This window comes from Myotis daubentonii, chromosome 6, assembly GCF_963259705.1.
Source record: "Myotis daubentonii chromosome 6, mMyoDau2.1, whole genome shotgun sequence".
Taxonomy (NCBI): domain Eukaryota; kingdom Metazoa; phylum Chordata; class Mammalia; order Chiroptera; family Vespertilionidae; genus Myotis; species Myotis daubentonii.
In genome coordinates this window covers 72,524,306-72,545,036 of record NC_081845.1, presented here as the reverse complement: position 1 = coordinate 72,545,036, position 20,731 = coordinate 72,524,306, and the positions used below count along the sequence as shown (strand labels likewise).

Below are 20,731 nucleotides of genomic sequence, written 5' to 3'. Positions count from 1 at the left end.
AGAATATGACAATTAAAATACATTTCTCATAATATATATTCAGGCAAAAAAGATCAAATCAGATGCTCAAACAAATAAGGGCATAAGAAAGCTGGTGACACTGTAGACTTATTTCCAAGTGTTTCTTAAAACTTTCTTCCCTTTTACAGCTCCTGTGGGAAGAAAGAGCTTCAATCTAGATTGTATACTTCAACAGAAACTAGAAATAATGATCAGACCTCACTTTGTTCCCACTCTCAGGTACCATGTCACAAAGTCTCTTTGAAATTGGATAAAGCGAATATATATATAAAAAAATAGGTGCCCATTATTAACATGGATTTATCCTAGTTATGCTTATTCTTATATAAATTGCTAATGAAATATTAATGTACTAGGCCTAGCATACATTCACAAGAAAATGTCATAAAGAAATAAATTAAGGCCGATAAATAAAGAAACACAAATAAATGGAGATGGGGTATTATATATCAACTAAGAGGACCAGTGCATGAAAATTCATGCATGGGAGGGGGGGGTCCCCTCAGCCCAGCCTACGCCCTCTCACAGTCTGGGAGCTCGCAGGGGATGTCCTACTGACGGCCTGCTCAGAGAGCTTGCCTAAGCCACAGTCTGGCCTCCCTCTGCGGGAGGTGACTGGGCTGATCAGGGGAAGGCACTGCCCCCATCACCCCACTGCTGGTGCCACTGCCAGCCAACCACGGCTGCTGGCCCTCGGCCCTCGCTTCTTACTGCTGGCCCTGCCCCCCGCCCACTGGTGGGTGGTGGGCCATCTGGGGCCAGGCTGGCTGGGGGGTGGGCTTAGGGAGGTTGAGGCACAGCAGGTTGCATCCTATCCAGCCTCTGTGGAGGTGTGGTGCCAGGACCAGGCCTGAGCTGCTGCCTTTGTGGCTGCCTCTGCGGAAGGGGCAGTACTGGGACCGGGACCACACAGCCCCCTCCCCTACTGCCTCTGCATTGGGAGCCGTGACGCTGGACCAGCCCGTGCCTTGGCCTCTCCCACACTGCCACCGCTCCTGCGCTGCCTCTGCGAAAGGGGCCGCAGGAGCCGGGTGCTGGACTGGCCTGCAGCAAGGCCTCTCCCATGGCGGCAGCAGCGCCTCTCCCATACCACGGGCCCTTGCAGCAGCTGTGGCTTTTGTCCAGAAGGACGTCTGGAAGATGCCCAGTCTAATTAGCATATTACCCTTTTATTAATATAGATAAACCACAGTCTGGAATGAAGGCGGCAAGCTAACTGGGCTCCACAAGACCCGGGAACAGCAAGGCAATGGTCTCCCTAGTTTTTCTTGTATCTCATATATGCCAAAGTGGGTACTGGAAAGCTGGCAATCCATAAACATCAATAGAAACAGACAAAAGAGGTAAACAAAAGCCTTACGAAAAGCCTGCTTTCTCTGGCCAAAGGACTAGAAAAAGGGCAACCTAGAAAAACAGAAAACACTTAGCAACAAGCCTCCTGCGCCAGCTAAGCAACATTGGAAAAAAATAAAAAGAAACAAAAGATGTCTCCTGCTCACCCCTGTCAAGAAAGGTTAAATAGGGAGCCTAGACTTCCAATCTGACCCAGCTGTTAAGAGGCATCCTTTTGCCCTCTGGGTGGAATTGATACCAAAAAGTGTGGGTGTTGCTTGAGTCCGAGTTCTTGTCTTGCGAAAATCGAAGAATGAAGTCACAGACAAAAACAATGAACAGGAGCAAAGTTTATTGGGAGCGGCCAGTCCTGGGAAAGGTGTAGCTGGAGTTCCAGGAGCAGGCCAGTGTCCAGAGCTTCCTTTCCATGTGACAGCCAGGAGCAGTTTAGTATCCAAGCTAATTAAAGTCTGATGATCCATGTGTGGAGGCCCATATGTCCATAAGCCATGTAAAGTAGGAAATGTGCTCCCCCATCACTGGAAGGAATGTCAGGAACCCTTGAGTGCCAGAGAGCGAGAGAGAGCGAGAGAGAGAGAGAGGAAGTGTGTGCCTTTTAATTTAAGGGGTGAGTAGTCTTGCTAACTCCTAATAAGTCTTTTCAAAGAATTTTGCCTGAGCAATATCCTTTGGATTGGTTTATATGCCTTACTGTCTTGTGACTGGTTGTCTGCACACTGCCTGTCTTAGCAATATCCATACATTTTAAAGTCCATGCCTCTCTCATGAATGCCCTATCTTCCCCTCCCAGTTGGAATACAGTGGTCGGCAAACTCAGTAGTCAACAGAGCCAAATATCAATAGTACAACGATTGAAATTTCTTTTGAGAGCCAAATTTTTTAAACTTAAACTATATAGGTAGGTACATTGTTATTAACTTAATTAGGGTACTCCTAAGGCTTAGGAAGAGCCACACTCAAGGGGCCAAAGAGCCGCATGTGGCTCGCGAGCCGCAGTTTGCCGACCACGGCCTAGTAACTCCGCTTAGTTGGGTTCCCAGTTCTACTTCCATTCCTGTGGTCTCACCCCTATCTACCTAGCTTCCTTCTGTCTCCTCAGAATTAAAGAAGATTGAATGGGGAATAGGGATTTTAATTCCACCCACAATAAGGAGGCCTCCTAGAGTGTCAATGGGGCCACATGGAGATCCTGGATTTCCACCCTTCTGAACAGTAACAAGCCACCCTTCTCCTTCCAAAGTAGGAGTTATCAGAAGTCTCACTCCTTCTGGAACTTTCAACATGTTCCAGCAGGAATGAGGTCTCCCACTCCTCCAGAGGACACGAGGGAAGGGGAACAATGTGTTCCTCCCTTCCTTGCCAGTGTTGTCAATGGACACCTGGTGGAAAGACTGAACTTTCACCTCCACCCAGAAGTATCAGGGTGGTGCCCCCTCTCCCTCTGCTGACATTGTGTCAGAGGTGACCTGCTAAAAGAGAATATTATTAAAAAGTGTGCCATGGTCACACTTTGATTTTGAATGAATCACTCTGATAGCACAGTATGTGTTCAGGCAGGGGGGAGAAGGATGGAGGATGGTGCGGGTAAGAAATAGAGAAGAGTAAAACCAATAGTGCTGCAATGCTTGGAAGTCAAAGGAAAAGCCACACACACACAAAAAAAAAAAAATTGGAAAAAGGTCAACAATGGAAAATGCAGCCAAGAGACCTGATGAGAGGTCAGAAACATTTTATTGGATTTGGCAATTAAGAGATGATTCTGTCACTAGGGACACTGGTTTTATGATGAGCTTTGAAGAGGTAAACTGAAATAGTGAGGCAGCTTAGTATAGACTTATTGAAAAGTTTAAGAAAATGAAGGAAGATAAATGTCAAGAAAGATTACTTTTATTACTTTTGGCAAGTGAAAAAAGAATTCTACTTTTTAAAAGTGGTTCAGATTGGATCATGTTTACAGACTGCTACAAGGAAAGAGTAGACAGGGAGGAAGAAGTTAGAGACACTGGAGTAAGGATATAACTATAGAACAAGTCTGGCGGAGATGGTGGGTATCAGGGTTAAGGATACGGGTGAACAAATCCGCCTTGAACAAAAAAAGAAACAGTTCATCTTCTGAGAATGAAAGATAATAGGAAGAAGTATGGTGTTTTTTAGATAGTAGGAGGTTGAAGGCATCAGAAAATACACATCCGCTTCCCCCCAGAAAACAGAGAATGAAATCAGCTTCCCAGAAAGAAGGATATATGGGTTTATGAAGAGGCCCCAGGAGATTTGAAATTAACCTTTAAGACACAGAACTAGAGTTAATCAAGCCCAAGTAAAATACTGACAAGTAACCATTGACTAAGGGAACATGATATTTTAAAACCTTCACTGGAGTCATTTTTTCATAAGGTTATTTATTTCATAGTTTGATTTATGAGTTCAAATTTCACTCAGAAGTAAGTAAAAAATAAGGCAGTGTTTATTTTCTTACAAAATCAAACTTCAAGCTGAGGTCCAGTCCATGATGCCATTAACATGTTAAGAGAAATCTTGAAAGCATCATGTTACATCTATATAATTTCTGCTTATGCTTTTGTTATATTTGAACAAAATATCCCATTTATATACTTGTATAAAATACCACCTATATTGTCAGAAACAGCATTTTTAACCTGTAAAAAACTAGGCCTGATGAGAGTCAGGGAGGAAATTTTACAGTTGGCAGAAGTGTCACCACCCTATCCTGAATGTATTGTTTGTTTAATCAGACTTTTTTTTACAATATTGTAAATGTTTTTTAATTGCAGATCAAAGTTAAACCTTTAATTTAGCTTTTCTGCCAGTTTTCTTTTCTTTAAGAAACATAAGTAAATACATTGAGAGGGGAAAAAAAATAGAGATTACATTAATTAAAGGAAAAGTCACATGATTATCATTTCTTATCAGAAGCTGATTTTAGACATTATACCAATATCTTCACTTAAGAACGCACCATGCTTTATGAAAAATATTTTAATAAACACAATCTAAATTAAAAATGATCTTTATTGAGAATCTAAATGTAGATAAGTCACTACAAATGAATGTTTGAAATAAATGTTAATCCCCATTTCTTGTGTGGTTTTAAAAGCTATATCGGCAGCTTGGAGTCCAATCCTAAATGGACAGCCAAGCTTTTCACCAAAATTTGAAAATAGAACCTAGAGTTTAAAAAACAAAAATTAAAAAAACACATTTGAACTGTTGGGATATTTGGCAATATTTGAGTCAAAAACAATGATGAAGAATTCAGGTTACAAAGCCATGCCAATCAGAGGACCCAAAACACTCTCAATTTGATAAGAACTTATTAATCCTCCAGAAGGTATGGAATCACTATAATGGGATCTATGGATTTGAACAGATCTATGTCTGCCAGCAGATAGGCCTGCTTGAATGCAAACAAGAATATTTCCATGTATATACATTTTCAGCCCCAAGTCTCCATAACAGTTCAATAGACTTCAGAACATAAATCTGTCCCGAGTGCCCAAAATAATGTATATGCCTCAAATTACATTAATCATTAAACTAGGAAGGAAGAAAAATTTTTCAAAAAAATGTTCAACCATTGATTTTAGTGTTCTGAATACACAAACACCATTCCTCTGTATCAGCAGTAGTCCCAGACTTAACTAGAATTACAAAGATACATATAGATCATCTAGTCCAACTCCTTAATTTGAGAGACAAGGAAACTGGGCCCAGGGAAGGGAAACTTACTTATCAAGAATCAGTTTAGGCAAAAGTGGAATTAAAATCCAGGTATCTGAATTCACAGTTTAGTGCACTTCCCAGAAGTAGTAGGTATAAATAACCTCATCTAATTTCATCTGGCAAGCAACTTTAAGGATCATGCTGAGTTTGCTGTTTTATCATATTCAAAAGCACCTTCCATAACAAATGGGTAATTAAATAATATTATAATCACAGGAAAATAATTATTTTAATTAATCAAACATATTATAAATACTCTTTGAACCATATTATTCAAGATATTTTCTAAGTAACAGTTAAAATACATAAAATGTTTAGGCTCTTCCATTAGCTTTCTCTGGATCCTTCCTACTGAAAACAGACAGCAGAAACCAGTGAAATAAAAACACACACAACAAAAATGACAAAAGAACTAAAAAACTAGTACTAGTACTTTAAACCCCATGGCCTTCAATTCCAAACAAAGCAATCAATATTGAGCACTAATTGGCATCTATCACCAATCACAACAGCAAAGTAAACCATTATGAAAGCTCATTGGTTCATATCACTACCCTTACAGATATCAGTTTCCGGAAAAATCATTCCGAAGTGAATCATCTGGATCATTTTTATTACTCACTCAGTCTTGAGACTGTCTGCACAGTACTGACTGAAATGTACTTCAGTGTGCACCTTCCTTCCAAATGAATATCTATGTCAGGTTTATTTATAGCCACTGCTTTCAATCAGTGCATTTCCAGGTATGAGATATAAAATCATCTCAACAATACTCTCCTCTAGAGATCTGAACAGAAACCTGGAAATCTTGGCAAACGGCCTTTGAAATGATAATGAAAGATCTATAATGTAAAATGCACATTAAGATGTATTAAAGATTCCAAAGCACACTCACCTGATACTTTTTAATAAGCCCAGAAAAAGTACAATTAGAAAATTAATTTATACCTTGTGCATCTCTTTGCACACCTCTTTATAAACTCCAAGATTATTACCATCATCTATTTCATTCTCTTTTCCTCATTATGATTCTGTGAAATTTGGACATCTCTCTTTGTTTCTTAGATGCTTTTCTCTCTATTTAGGAGCTTCAGGCTTTACAAAAGCAGGGCATACTTCCCCCTACTGGGAAAAAATTAAATTACAAGGACATCTGAACAGGTTCCTAAGTATCAAAAAATCAGGTTCCTGGGTAAGATAAAAATGTTAAGGAACCAGACGCATAGATTTCTCTGACTGTTTCAGCAACCACAGGAGACTTTGTACTCTTTTAAGGTTTTCTCACATGCATCCCTTTAGCGTGGCAGTTTTCAAAAGTACACTAACTCTCATTAGTGAGAGATGAATTAATTATTGATCCTGCTGTCCCAAAGAGCAGTTCAGAGAAAATGATCACTTTTTATTTGTTGTTGTTGTTTTTTTTTATTTTCACTTTAAAGACATTATCAGCTAAAGACACTTCTGGAAAACATATTGAAGTAAACCATCTTGCAAGCTTAGTTTCATTTTTAATTATTTTGAACAATCCTAAGCATTTAATAATTCATTAATTTTCAATACTCTTTATTTTATGTATTACTTTTTCAATAGTTTTTGTAATTGACTTTACTTTTGAACTTTAATTTCTATTTTTGAGAGTAGTAAGCAGAATTGTCTTTTACCTTCCCAAATCCTCTACAATACCAACTTGTTTCTTGAAAAACAGTTTAGTTGTTTCACAAGTTCAGTATTTTGATTATAAATCTTTTTTAATTGTTTAGTATGCAAAAATGGAATAAAACACCTTATACTTTATGATTAAAATTATAATCTATTATTAAAATATTTGAATAAACCTAATGTCTATTTGAATCACACATGGAGGATCAGAATTTTCCCTGCCATGTACAACTAAGTCTCAAAAAAGAAAACAGTTCTCTTAATGCTGAAGGGCTGAGGAAGAGGAAGTTGTCACTTTTAGTTTGGCTATAGGTAAGTCCATAAAAACCTCAGCTACAAAACTGCACTGTAGTCAGTTTAATAATGAAGCAATTCATTATTAATGAAGCACTCATCAAAAAAAAAAAATCTAAAGTTGTTCTTAAAAAGGCTTGTGTAGATTACTACAGATACTGTATCTTTATCAGCGAGATGGCATTATAATGAGATAAATGGAGTAATTTGATTAATATTCCTCTCATGAAGTTTGTGTGTGTGTGTGTGTGTGTGTGTGTGTGTGTGTTTAAAAAACCTTTCAAAGCCACGCAAAAGACAAGACATATATGTTCCTCTGGGAATGAAATCTCCTCTGGCATTACAGGTACACAAAAGAAAATGCACACTTGCTGAAACAGTTGATCAATTGTGAAGTGTTCCCAGGGACCAGTAACTCGCAGAGTAAACCAATTATCACACTTCAAATAAACTGATAACCACTTTAGCCTCTGCCACATTCACAAACATAGAAGAACATGCATAGTACGTGCATAGTTTAATCTGGGCTAATTCCAAGACTTTCCATAGGAAAGACTGTAATTAGACTAAAGGGTTTCACATCACTTCCCAAATGCAGGAAAGAAAAGAAAAAAAAAATGCTGATATGCAGCAAGAAGCTCGTAGAACACTACACTGGTCACTATTTACTCCCAAACTGATCCCCCTTCCCTCTGCGAAGTGAAAACATCCCTGCAAACCGCGATACACTTTATGGTTTCTCTATCAATGATCCTAACAGGTCACATCACCACTGCCATTAGATCTGGTCGCTTCGGTCTGCCCCAAATTAAGACATAAAGGAGTGGGAGCATCGCTGCCCGCCCAGAGAACAGGCTCTGGAGCTAGCATCTTCGGGGGAACAGTTTCTGCGAAGGAGACAGGCGTCCCTCCCCAACTTCACTCTCCGAACCCAGCCTCGGGTGAGATGGGCGAACGATGGTTTGCGCCCATCTGCGGGGACAAGTCCTACCTTCCGCCAAAAGGCGCGAGGCATGCACAAAAGATGGATCCAGGCTATCTTTCTCTGCCATCAGCTCAGGCAAATATTTCTCCTCTTCCATAGCGCGGACTTCGGACAGTCCACGGGCGAAGCGCTGGGTTCCGCTCTCTCGGACGCAGGGTCGCGGGGCAGCGCCTGGCTCCCGCGCTGCTCCGCCTCCCGCGGCGAGGGGATCTCCGCGCGTCCGCACCGGCCCGAGCACCGAGCACCTGCGACTCCAGCCGTCGGGCTGCGCGGCCCAGCGCCCACACCTGCCCGTCCCTTCCGTCGTCCCTCGCTCGCGCCGAGCCCCCCCACTCGCATGAGCCGCCTTAACTGGAGAGGCGGGAGCAGGACGCGTCCCACCTCCGCCAGCCATTCATTGGTGGGGGTGCCGGGAGAGGCGGGGCCCTCGCGAAGGACGCGGGCCCTCATTGGGTCGCCCCGCACGTCGGATCGCCTGACTGGCAGGCGACAGCTGCAGAGGGGAGGGGAGCGCAGAAGGTGCAAGCGCTTTCTTCTTGCAGCTCAAGCCTTCCCTGCTTGTTAGACATGCCCAGTTGTGTGGAGCTCTGGGGCTTCAGCTGGGATTCGAGAGGGGAGAGAGCGGGAAAAGCACCCGCTAAACAGAGAAGCTCGGGGCCAGACGGCAGGAAGGATGGGGATGAGGAGTGAGCAGCTGAGGGGATGGGAAAAGCACTAGGGAAAGTCTCCCGGAGGTAGATGGGACTTTCCCAGCGTCCCTAAGGCACAGGTGTCTCCGCTCTTGTGGCTCAGATGCGCTCCAATGTGCAGGAATTAGCAGCGCACCCAGTCTGGAAACGTAACGAAGACTGCATGTGATCGGTGACTCCTGTCTTCAATGAGCCTGACCTACATCTCCGGGAAGCAGTAGGATGTTCATTGATAAACCAATAAAGAGGCCCCAGGCGATGTTGTTGTACAGCAACATGCTTCTAGCATACAATCGTTGGGGGTATTGACTTAGTTCTGATTTCTCTCCCACCTAGCCTTCCTTCCCCATTCCCTAACTACGGAGGGGGTTCGGGGAGGTGGCTGGACTTTAAAACTAAAAAGCAACACAAAAAGCCACAGTTTGTGAAGGAATTGGGAAGACATGTGGAAGAAGGAAGAGACTAGAAAATAGGTAACCACGGTTGCTCTAATTTGCCCCTTTCTCCTTATTTTAGATGTGACAGCCTCTTTCACCAGATGTTGTTGCTGAGGTACTTTGTCTCTATCCCACCTCTATTTCAGGACAGTGAAACTCTCCAGGTAACACCATCGGGGCCTGAAAATGCATACTTCAAATGTCACTGAAATGTTTCCTCAGTCTCTTCATAAAGTCATTTTCCAATTTTGCCTCTACCCCTCCTAAGAATGGGGACTAACTTTTCTACAAATAAAACATACCGAAACTTTTCCAAGTTCTCTAACTGATTCAAATTTTTTTTCTGTATTTTTCAAGATAGGGTTGGGAGATTATCTTTTACATATGTTTTAAAATTTTAACATGTCTTCACATCCATTATCTCGGTTTGCACTCTGAAAAACATGTGCAAGTATTGCTTTATCTGTTTTATAGGCATGGAAACTAAAGAGACAGAAGTTCAGTGACCCAGCAATATAAATATGACCTCTTTTGGCACCAGCCATTGTTCATCCCATTTAGAAGTTGAGTATATGCTATCGTGGGGCCAATGATAGGAGGATATATAGCTAACAAGTTTGATAAGACTATTAAAGTTTAAGAAATAAGCTGTAGAACCATGACTCATTGATATTTTTGTTTTTTCACCGTAGGAATATTACCAATCTTTAAACAGGTAGCAATAGTAGTGGAGGGTGAATAAGATGCCAACCACAGCTAATTAATACATTGTAAACATTTGGGATGAATATAAATTAGAAAAATTATTGTGCAGTAGTTGTAATCACATTTTGCTTTGCAGCATACCAAAAGATTAAAAGCATATGGTGCTGATGAAGACATATACAAATCCAGTTTTATAAATTAAAAAGATGCAGTAACTCTTGTTATATCCAGCAACAGCAATTACATTATCTATTCATAGTCCTCTTTTTCATGTTAAAGCTGCATTAAGAAGATACAATTGACAACAGTCCCTGGGTTGACTTTCTTATACAATGTCTCTGGATATCCAGATCATTATAAGCATGGTAAGCCGGCTGATTTTTATTTTCCTAGTTATTATCAAGAAAGTTAGGATTTTATTTTCTTAGGTAAACTCTCATCAAAATGCCTAAAATATATTTTAACAGGGGAAATGTATTTCCAAACAGGATATGGCTGAAAATAGAATACTCTCCAAGTGCCCTACACATCCACTTACAAACATCAGATCCATGTATTTCCTTTTTTAAAAAATATATTTTACTGATTTTTTTACAGAGAGGAAGGGAGAAGGAAGGATAGAGAGTTAGAAACATCGATGAGAGAGAAACATCGATCACCTGCCTCTTGCGTATCCCCTACTGGGGATGTGCCCGCAACCAAGGTACATGCCCTTGACCGGAATCGAATCTGGGACCTTTCAGTCCGCAGGCCGACGCTCTATCCACTGAGCCAAACCGGTTAGGGCAGATTCATGTATTTTCATTAGATGACTCTATTTTACCATGTTCTCCACTTATTTCACATATAACTATTTTACAGGTACCATAATTCCATTGTGAATATTCTCAGAGCAAACTTATTCATGCAAACATTGTATAAACATATATGTAAATAAATTGAGAGCTGGCTATAGATCATTATTGAATAGAAAGTATCATATCTATACATGAATAAATTATAACTACTGGTAAACCCACCTCTTCTTCTAATGATGTAAATAACTTAACCATAATCGCCACTGAATTGATTTGTATATCTTAGATAAAGATTTATCTCGTATTAAACAAGTTCTGGTCCTGAAAGGTTGTTTTTTTTAAATGGCATTCCATTTACTGCACTATTATTTCAACAATGGGATATTAAGGAAAATTTTGCAACAAACGAATTTTGTTTTGAAGGATAAGTAAGGCATACATTATAGAATATGTTCTGTAGCTAATGCACAAACTATATATCCAATACTTTCACAGAACCTTATTAGAAAAGCCAAGGGAAAGGGCATTTAATCACCTTATCTTTGCACACTAATAAAAATACCTAACCTATATTATTAAATAAAACACAGTTTCCACTTCAGAGTTCTCATCAACTTTAGGTATACCTCATTAAGCTGACTCCAAGAATTCAGTAGACCCCAATTACAAGAACAATGGGTTAATAAAGTTATAGCAGCCCAATCATTTATAAACACCAAGAATTCCATAGAACTTACAAAAGAACCATGGGTTAATAAAATCCTAGCAGCCCAATCATTTATATTAAGCTTTCTAATGCCTTGGTGCCTGAGATAGGATATATTAAAGGACCAAAATGTTGAATGACTGATTGTCACCTACTGAAGAATCTGGCAGAGCCCTTTACATAGAAAGTGCTGTTTTAATATTTCCATTTATTTTAGTTTCACTAACTAAACTAGTGAAATCAGTTCCAGTTTCTTTTATAACATTCATAATATATGTTAGGGTCACAAGTAGGAAAGAAGGGTATGGGGACTGGGCTGTGCTGCCAATCAACAGCAGCAGTAGCAAGTTCAGTGAAAAATCTCTCATAGGTAATATGTTCAGAGTCAAAAAATGTATGTTATATGTTAATATGCCACAGAATGAATATTCATCACCCATAGCTGGCCTATATATATACACGGGGAAAAAAGTGTTTACTGATTGGAAAACTTTAAAATTATCATATTGAATTTTAACAGATACAAATGTAAGAACAGCAAATGAGAGAAAGGACTGACTATTGTGCTTGGAATATTGCCATTCTAAATCTTCACAAATATAAGGAAGGAAGGCCAAGAAAGAAGCTGATATGAATTCTAAAGTGGCATAACACCCAAATACCACATTTATGATGTTGAAATTATCTCTGTTTGGAAAACTGACCAAGTTATAATCACTGCACTGACACAATTTTAGTGACATTGATAGCAGCAGAGGAGCAGTTACTGCGTTATGAGAAAGGGGAATGAAGCTATTGTTTCAAGGTGACAGTTATTGACTGTCTTTTTCAAATTAATTCCTTGAATTGTTAAATTGTAGCTCATATATTGATTATTTCTAGAGATCAATATATTAAGGTGAGACCACATCCATAAAATATAATATATTTATACACAACAAATGAAGATCTGAATTCTCTTGTATTCAGTATAAATAAATAGATGAAGATTAAAATATTATTTAATACAATATTCAAGTACACTAAAACTTTTGCCGCAGAGGCAGATGGATAAGAAATTGTTTTATATCATTAAATAAGTTAATAAACTAATCCTGGAAAGGATTCGTTAATATTGAAATAGTATTTTAAGAGAATACCATCACATTTAAGGATTTTAATTACTGCAAACAATTTTTGATTTTTTTTTATTATTTGGTCTCTCACATTAAATGATATTACCATGTAGAAAACCATCATTATGAAAACCTACTGTATAAAATAATTATTACAAAGTGAGTACATCCATTTGAAGAGAATGATAATAGAATTAAAAAACATCAGAGACAAGATTCTTATCAGCCCAACAGAGGAAAAATAACAAAAAATCAATGACACATTGACTATCATGGCCATCCAACCACTACCATGAAAATTATCTCAATACATGACAACTAAACATAAAGTGTAATTCTAGATTGAATCTTGGGCAAGATTTTGTTTATATTTTGTTATTGCTGCTGTTGTTATTATGAAGGACAGTGACGGGATAATTAGCAAAATGTAAATAAGGCTTATAGTTTCAGTTTACTGATTTTGCTAACTGTATTGTGATTATATAAGTGAGTGTCTGCTTTTTGAAAATTCATAATAAAATGTTTAAGGGGTAAAGGGACATCACATTTGCAACTTACTCTTAAATAATTAAGGAAAAAAATATATATATATTAGTGGCCTCGTGCATGAATTCATGCACATTGAAAGGAAATTAATTAGAAGAAATATTTTAATATTGCTATTCACCCTTTCTCTATAATAGAAGTGTCAACCCAATTCACGATCGACAATGACAGATGGAAACCCACGCATTCGATTGGCCCCAGCTAGAGCTTTATATATATCATGCATGTGCGAGTCAACTTAGCCTTTTATAGATATAGAATAAACTTGCTTAATTAGACCTGCTTTCTGATTTAGCTGAACTTTTTCTAGCCCAGAGAAGCACTCCAACTTTTAGGTAATTATCAGCAACACAGCAGTAAATATCAACACGAAGCAGATTATTATTATAGATCACGCAGGGAGGACAAATAGTAAAATGTTTAACTGCAGCAGTGTTTGACTATATTCTGCGCAGTGAGAAAACTTGAAGTCACTTTCAAGGTCCATCATTTCTTACTTATTTTCAGTCGGGTCAAGTTTCCAAACTTTCTAAATCTCCGTTTTCCAGCTAATGAAAAGAAAATAGGCTTCCATAAAGTCTCCTATCTACCTACTCCAGGACTTTTGTGAGGGTCAAATGAGATGAGGCATGGAAAAATGCTTCACAGACATTTGGTTAAAGTGTGAAATGTTTGCACCTGGCTATAAAGCAAGTCGTGTTCCTGGGCTGAAGAAACTGCAAGGAGGCTAGTGGTCACCAGGGAGAGGAAGCCAGGCATTGTTATGTGACATCATTACTCTGAGGGAGGGAAGGACATTTAGCATATTAGATATAGATATAAATATAGCTATAGATATAGATGTAGATGTAGATAGATATAGATATAGATATAGATATAGATATAGATATAGATATAGATATAGATATAGATATAGATAGATATAGAGAGAGGAGAAGAGACAGAACCAGAAACATAGAGAAAGACAGAGAACATGATAAAGTGATATAGCAAATAGTATAAAACAGTAACATTTAGATAAATTGGATGAAAGGTATATTGAAATAGTCTCTATTATTTTTGCAACTTTTATGTGAACCTGAAATTACTTAAAAATAAAAAAAATTAAATCTAGATATTACCTAAAATAATCTCAAAGTATCTTATCCAAACCTCAGTTTAGTAGCTAGCAACAGAGAGCACAAGTCTATATTTCCATCATGTAGCCTTTGTCATACCATGCACTGAATTCATGAATTTGGCCACAAATTACCAAATATTTTTAATGACTTTACAAATCTCACTAGAAAAGCAAACATATATTTGTAAATTACCTACTTGTAATTTTTCCAAATAATATAGAATACAATTAATTATGTTGGTTCAATTATTTCCTTTAAAATAACATTTGCAGCTATTCACTATAAAATTAACCATTTTAAAATGATTTCTTTAGATTAACTATAGTCATAAAAACATTTATTTTGAATAGATGTTAGAAGTAAATATATGTCTATTTTAATGATATGGAAAGAAAACGAGAAGAAACTAGAGTTCATGCTCCTTGTGTATGGTCTTGGGTTTTGAGTATGTTACAATATCCCTGCATTCCTGATTTTACTCTCTGTCTTCTACATACTTTTTCTACTTTATTAGGCAAAGTGTATGTTCCTTTATATCATAATGTGCTCTGCATGCTCCTGAACATATTTAATTGGCTGGTTCAAAAATTAGGGGCAGGAATGGAAGTAATGGGATATAAGGACAAAAGTCATTGTCTATGACAAAAGTTTACCATTGTGGCAAAGTTTAGGAGCAGTAAATGTTGTCATCTGACTGGCATTTTGGGAGCAGTCACCTTTTCATCATCAAAACACTCAGGAACATAGGAAAAGGAGAGACTTTCTCACTATGATAAAAGACATTTGTAAAAAACCAGCAGCTAACATCATAATCCAGGGTCAAAGACTGAGAACTTTCCCACTAAGGTCAGGAACAAGACAGGCTTCTCACTTTCACCACTTCTAGTCAACTTAGTATTAGAAGTTCTAGCCAGAACAACTGGGCAATAAAGAGAAATAAAATGAATCCAAGCTTGAAACAAAGAAGTAAATCTATATGTATTCATGGATAGCATGATCCTACAGGTAGAAAATCCCAATGAATGCATAACTACTGGAACTAACAAAAAAATCAGCAAATTTGTAATTTTAAGATCCACACACAAAATTCAGTTGTGTTTGTATACACAAGAAATGAGCAATCTTAAAAAGAAATTTAAAAAAACAAATATCCTATACACTAGCATCCAAAATAATAAAATACTTATAAATAAATTTAGCCAAGGAAATGAGTGACATGTAAGTGAAAATGACAAAATATTACTGAAAAAAATTAAAGATGACCTAAATACATGGGAAGACATCCTCTGTTCATGGATTGGAAGACTTAATGTTATTTAGATAGCATTACTGTTTACAGCAAACTACATAGTCAATGTAATTTCTGTCAATTTTTCAATAGTGTTTTTGCAGAAATGTAAAGGTCGATTCTCAAATTTATATAGAAATGCAAAGGATCTCAAATTTACAAAACAATATTTTAAAAAGAAGAACACACTTGAAAGATTCACGCTTCTTGATTTCAACTTACTACAAAACTACAGTAATCAAAAAAGTGTGGTACTGGGATAAGCATATAGACTCATAGATAGTGAAATAGAATTGAGAGTCCAGAAGGAAACCTATACATCTATGACCAACTGATTTTTATAAAGGGGTACAAAGACCATTCAAAGGGGAAAAATGCTCTCTTCAACAAATGATGTTGAGACTACTGGATATATAAATGCACAAGAATGAAGTTGGACCCCTTTCTCACGCTATATACAAAAATGACCTTAAAATGGTTCAACAATCTAAGTATAAAATCTAAAGCCATGAGACTTTTAGAAGAAAACCACACATGCAACAAAAGAAAAAATGGGTAATTTGGATTTCATGCAAATTTTAAAATTTTATGCAACAAAGGATATTATCAAGAAAATGAAAAGACAATTAATAGAATGAGAGAAAATATTTACAAATCAAATATCTGATAAAAGCCTTGTATTTGGAATATTAAAAAATAACTCTCACAATTCAACAACAAAAAGACAGCCCAATTTTAAAAATTTGCCTTGAATAGGCATTTCTCCAGAGAAGATTTATAAATGGCCAACAGTCATATGAAGAGATTCTCAACTTCATTAATCATTAGGAAAATTAAACTCAAACTCACAATGGGATACAACTTTACACCCGCTATGATGGCTATTATTTTTTTAAGAAAGGAAAATAAATTTTGTCCATGTTGTAGAGAAATTGGAATCCTTATACATTTCTGATAAGAGTGTGAAATGGGGTAGAGCTGTGGAAAACAGTTTCACAGTTTCCCAAATGTAAGCATAAAATAACCATATAGCCCAGCAATTCTACTCCTAAATATACAGGGGTGAGCAAAAATAGGTTTAAGTATCCACTTTTGTTAGTTGTTGGTTAAATTACCAGCCATCATTACCTAAAAGATACTAGTAAGTCATAAGTAAGGATATGAAATAATAATGATGATAATAATAATAAGATAAATAATACAATAATAAATAGACAAATAATAATATAAGAATAAACTCTGTGTTTCACATACAACTGCAAACCTACTTTTTCCCACCCTGTATATGCAAAGGAATAGAAAACAGGTACTCAGGCAAATATGTGTTCATTATAGCACAATTTACAGTAGTCAAAGGTGGAAACAGCCCAAATATCCACCATCCATTGGATGGATAAGCAAAATGTGCTCTATTCACACACGGAAACTTATTCAGCCATAAAAAGGAATAAGGTACTGATACATGCTACAATGTAGATGAACTGTAAAAACATTTATGCTAAGTTAACAAAAACCCCCACGAGTGCGAAAAATGTACATAACCTGTAAATCTATTTACATGAAATAGCCAGAACAGCTGTAGTCATTTGAAGGCTTGATGAAGACATAGGACTCCAACGTGGCAGCTGTTTGCTAGAGACCCCAGTTTGTCCTGACACGGTGCTCCCCACAGACAGGTTGAGCACAGGGCAGCTGATTGGGATTACACACAGTAAAGACCAGGAGGCAGGGATCAATCATAGGCGGCCATCTGTGAGGCTGGCAACCACAACACATTTAATTCACTTTGAAGTGGATATTATTACCACCCTCCCATTTTTACAAGGGGAAAAATTGAGGAATGGGAAGTTTAAATTGCCCAACGTCTCAAAGCTGACTTGTAGCTCAATTAATATTCAAACATTGGTAATTGGATCCAAAAATGAGCACCTGAGAACCACATGATGTTAAAAATTATATAATATAGATAGCAATGGTATCACACACAGAATTCTGAGTACTTGTGGGAAATGCAAACATTTCTTATATTAACTATAGCCAATGCCATTTTAAAGGTCATTTCTTTGTGGATAACATATCTTCAAAATAAAATGTCATCCATCTTTTTAGGATTTCTTGTTAGGTGTGGCTATTAGTCAAATACCACATAAACTATAAAATATCCTATATAATAAAATGGTAATATGCAAATTGACCCTAACGGCAGACCAACCAGAATGCCCACTTGACCACTCACTATGAGGCACACTGATCACCTCTTGGTCCCTTTCTCGGGCCAGCAGGCACTGATCACCCCATGGTGAAGGGGGAACTGGGGTGGGCGGTGGTGGGGGGCAGGGCCAGCTGCGGGAAGCCAGGGAAGATGGCCCTGATCGCAGGCCAGGCCTAGGGACCATACCTGTGTATGAATTTTGTGCACCAGGCCTCTAGTAAGAGAATAATCAAAAAGTAGCATTATAAAATTAAGATATGTACCTTTGCGGATTACAAACTATTATTTTAACTAAATTAAACTATTTCAGAATATCATTGAATTACAGAAACAGATATTTTCTCTGATTGCCTGGGATTGTTGATACCAAATTGAAGATTACAAATTTATAGTTAAATATGTCTAAAAGATATCAAATGCACTGAATGTCACAGTAGGCACTATATTCTCCCTGTATGATATTTAAAGCAAGACAATGACTATGGACACAAACTCATCAACTCAAGAAGTCTTTTTCCCAATGCCCGAGTCACTCAAGTGGCCCAAAGAATAAGTGAAGCAACAATGCTCTCATGGAAGTACACACCTCTCATAATCTGATTTATTATTTAAAATGTATTATGAATTGCATGACAAATGTTATGAGACTATGCAAAAGTTTTCTATTTTTAAAAATGGGTTCTTGTTTTTGTTTCCTGTTGCTGCTGCTAACAAATTACTATACATTAGTGGCTTAATACAACAGAAAGTTATTTTACAGTTCTATGAGTCAGAAGTTTCACATGGGTCTCCCAGGGTTAAAAACCAAAGTGTTCTCCAGGCTGTTTGTATTGCTTTATGGGAGATCTGACTCTTCCTGCTTCTAGAGGTTCCTTGCATTGGCCCATGGACTCCTTTCTTCATTTTCAAAGACAGCAACAGCAGATAGGGTCCTCCTCACGTTGCATCACTCTGACCTACTCTTCTGCCTCCCTCTCCTTTCAGGGACCCTTGTAATTTCACTAGGCCTAAATGTATGATCAAGAATAATCTCCTTCGCTTAAATTGGCTTATTAGCAACCATGATTTTATCTGCAACTATGGTAGGCTGAACAACACCCCCTCAAAATGTTCACATCCTCATCCCCAAAACATGTGAATATGTTACTTTACATGGCACAGGAGATTTTGCAGATGCAATTAAGTGAAGGACCATGAAAAGGGAAGATTATCCTGTATTATTCATGTGGGGGCCCAATGTCATCAAAAGGGTGCTTATAAATTGAGGCAGGTGAGTCAGAGACAGGTAAACAGACAGAGACACACAAAGAGAGATAAAATGACAGAGACAGACAGAGAGAGAAAGAGGGAGAAAAAGGGAGGAGAGGAAAGCAAATTAAGGGAGAGGGAGAGGAAGGGAAGAAAATAAAGAGAAAGCTGTAAAGCTGTTATTTTGACTCTTTTGAAGATAGAGCCACTAGCCAAGGAATGAGTGTGGCCTCTAGAAGCTAAAATAGATAAGTAGAAAATATTACCCTGGAACCCTTAGAAGGAATGCAACCCTGAAGACCCATTTTAAAACTCTGACCTCCAAAATTATCTATAATAATAAAAGCATAATATGCTAATTAGACAGGACGTCCTTCTGGACGACCTAACGAACAAAGACGGGGCTGCAAAGTCTGAGGCAGCAGGTGGGGGATGAGGCAGAGGTGGCTGCCGCAGCAGCAGGGACCAAGTCCCTTGCAAGAATTTCGTGCATCGGGCCTCTAGTCTATATATATAAAAGCCTAAGTGACCCTTACGACCAGTTGACCAAACAACCCGTCAACCTGTCGCTATGACAATGCACTGACCACCAGGGGGCAGATGCTCAATGCAGGAGTTGCCCCCTGGTGGTCATTGCGCTCCCACAGCCAACCTCCCGTGGTCCCTCCCCCCAGCCGGCCAGCCCCGATCGGCCTTGATTGGCCCCTATCACCAGCCAGGCCGAGGGACCCCACCCATGCACCAATTCGTGCACCAGGCCTCTAGTAACATAATAAAATTATATTGTTTTGAGCTACTAAGCTTGTGGTAATTTATTACAACAACCATAGGAAATGAATATAATGCAATCTTAACATAGTCACAGAATCCTGGGATTAGGATGTGGATATCCATGGGGGGGTGGGGGGGCAGGGAGAGATATCATTGTGCCTACTACAGCATCCCTATTTTGAGGCAAATGAGTTATTAAATATGCATTTTAATTATATAAGACACTGAAAAATTATGTTCTATTTAGGTGAAGATAATTTTCATACATGATGATGACCACTACATCAAAAATGTACTCATTTTCTGGTAGTAGGGTAATGGCTTTCAGAAGTCTTTTCCTTTCTTATAAGTCTCTGATAAATCCTTCTTAAGGAAAAAAAAAATATGTCTACAAAGCAGCCAACTGGAAATGTGACTGAGCTGAAAACATATTCTCCAATGAATAGTAATACTTCCTTTCATTAAAAATAAAATACAGCTCAACTAAAAGTATTGGCAGTGCACTGTTTCACCAATGCTATAAAGTGTTCTTTGGCATAAGTTTTTAAAAAATGTATGAACATCTGAAAGATGGCTTGTGGGAAGTAAAATGAGAGGAAATTTAAATTCCGACAAGGCTAAACAAAATAACAAGCAAACCCAAATAAATGATGAAAAAAAATAGAGAAAACTCCAAATGAAGCCAATGTAATATGACAGAAATGCCTTTAAATTTAACTAATCATACTACAAACTAGAATAGTTATGAGCACTGAGAATGTTATTCAGGACAAATATTGGTTTCAATTAGTTTTTTTATTTCATTACTGAAGTGTTCTTCAGGGAAAGGCAAAAACAAGATATTGCTATTGACAATTGAACACAAAGCAAGTTCAAGAGAGATGTTTAGGATTGGCAAACTTTCATAAGATATTCAGGGACACTTACCCCAACTGGATTGATTTCTAGAGGAAACAAGTGATTTTATATTCACTAGAATACCTTCATATTCCTTACCGTATAGGGAAAAGACTTTTAATTACTTTTACTTCTTTACAAACAAA

General features: G+C 37.9%; 1 protein-coding gene across 1 annotated transcript in view; it reads right to left on the bottom strand.

Moving 5' to 3' along the window:
* The window catches only part of KHDRBS2 (KH RNA binding domain containing, signal transduction associated 2), a 503,504-nt gene extending 495,144 nt beyond the window's left edge, over nt 1-8,360 (bottom strand). Inside the window, exon 1 of the mRNA XM_059701296.1 lies at nt 8,060-8,360. Within this exon, the coding sequence (XP_059557279.1) occupies nt 8,060-8,150 (91 nt within the window). The 5' untranslated portion in view covers nt 8,151-8,360. The remainder of the gene's footprint in view (nt 1-8,059) is intronic.
* Between the last annotated feature and the right edge of the window lie 12,371 nt (nt 8,361-20,731).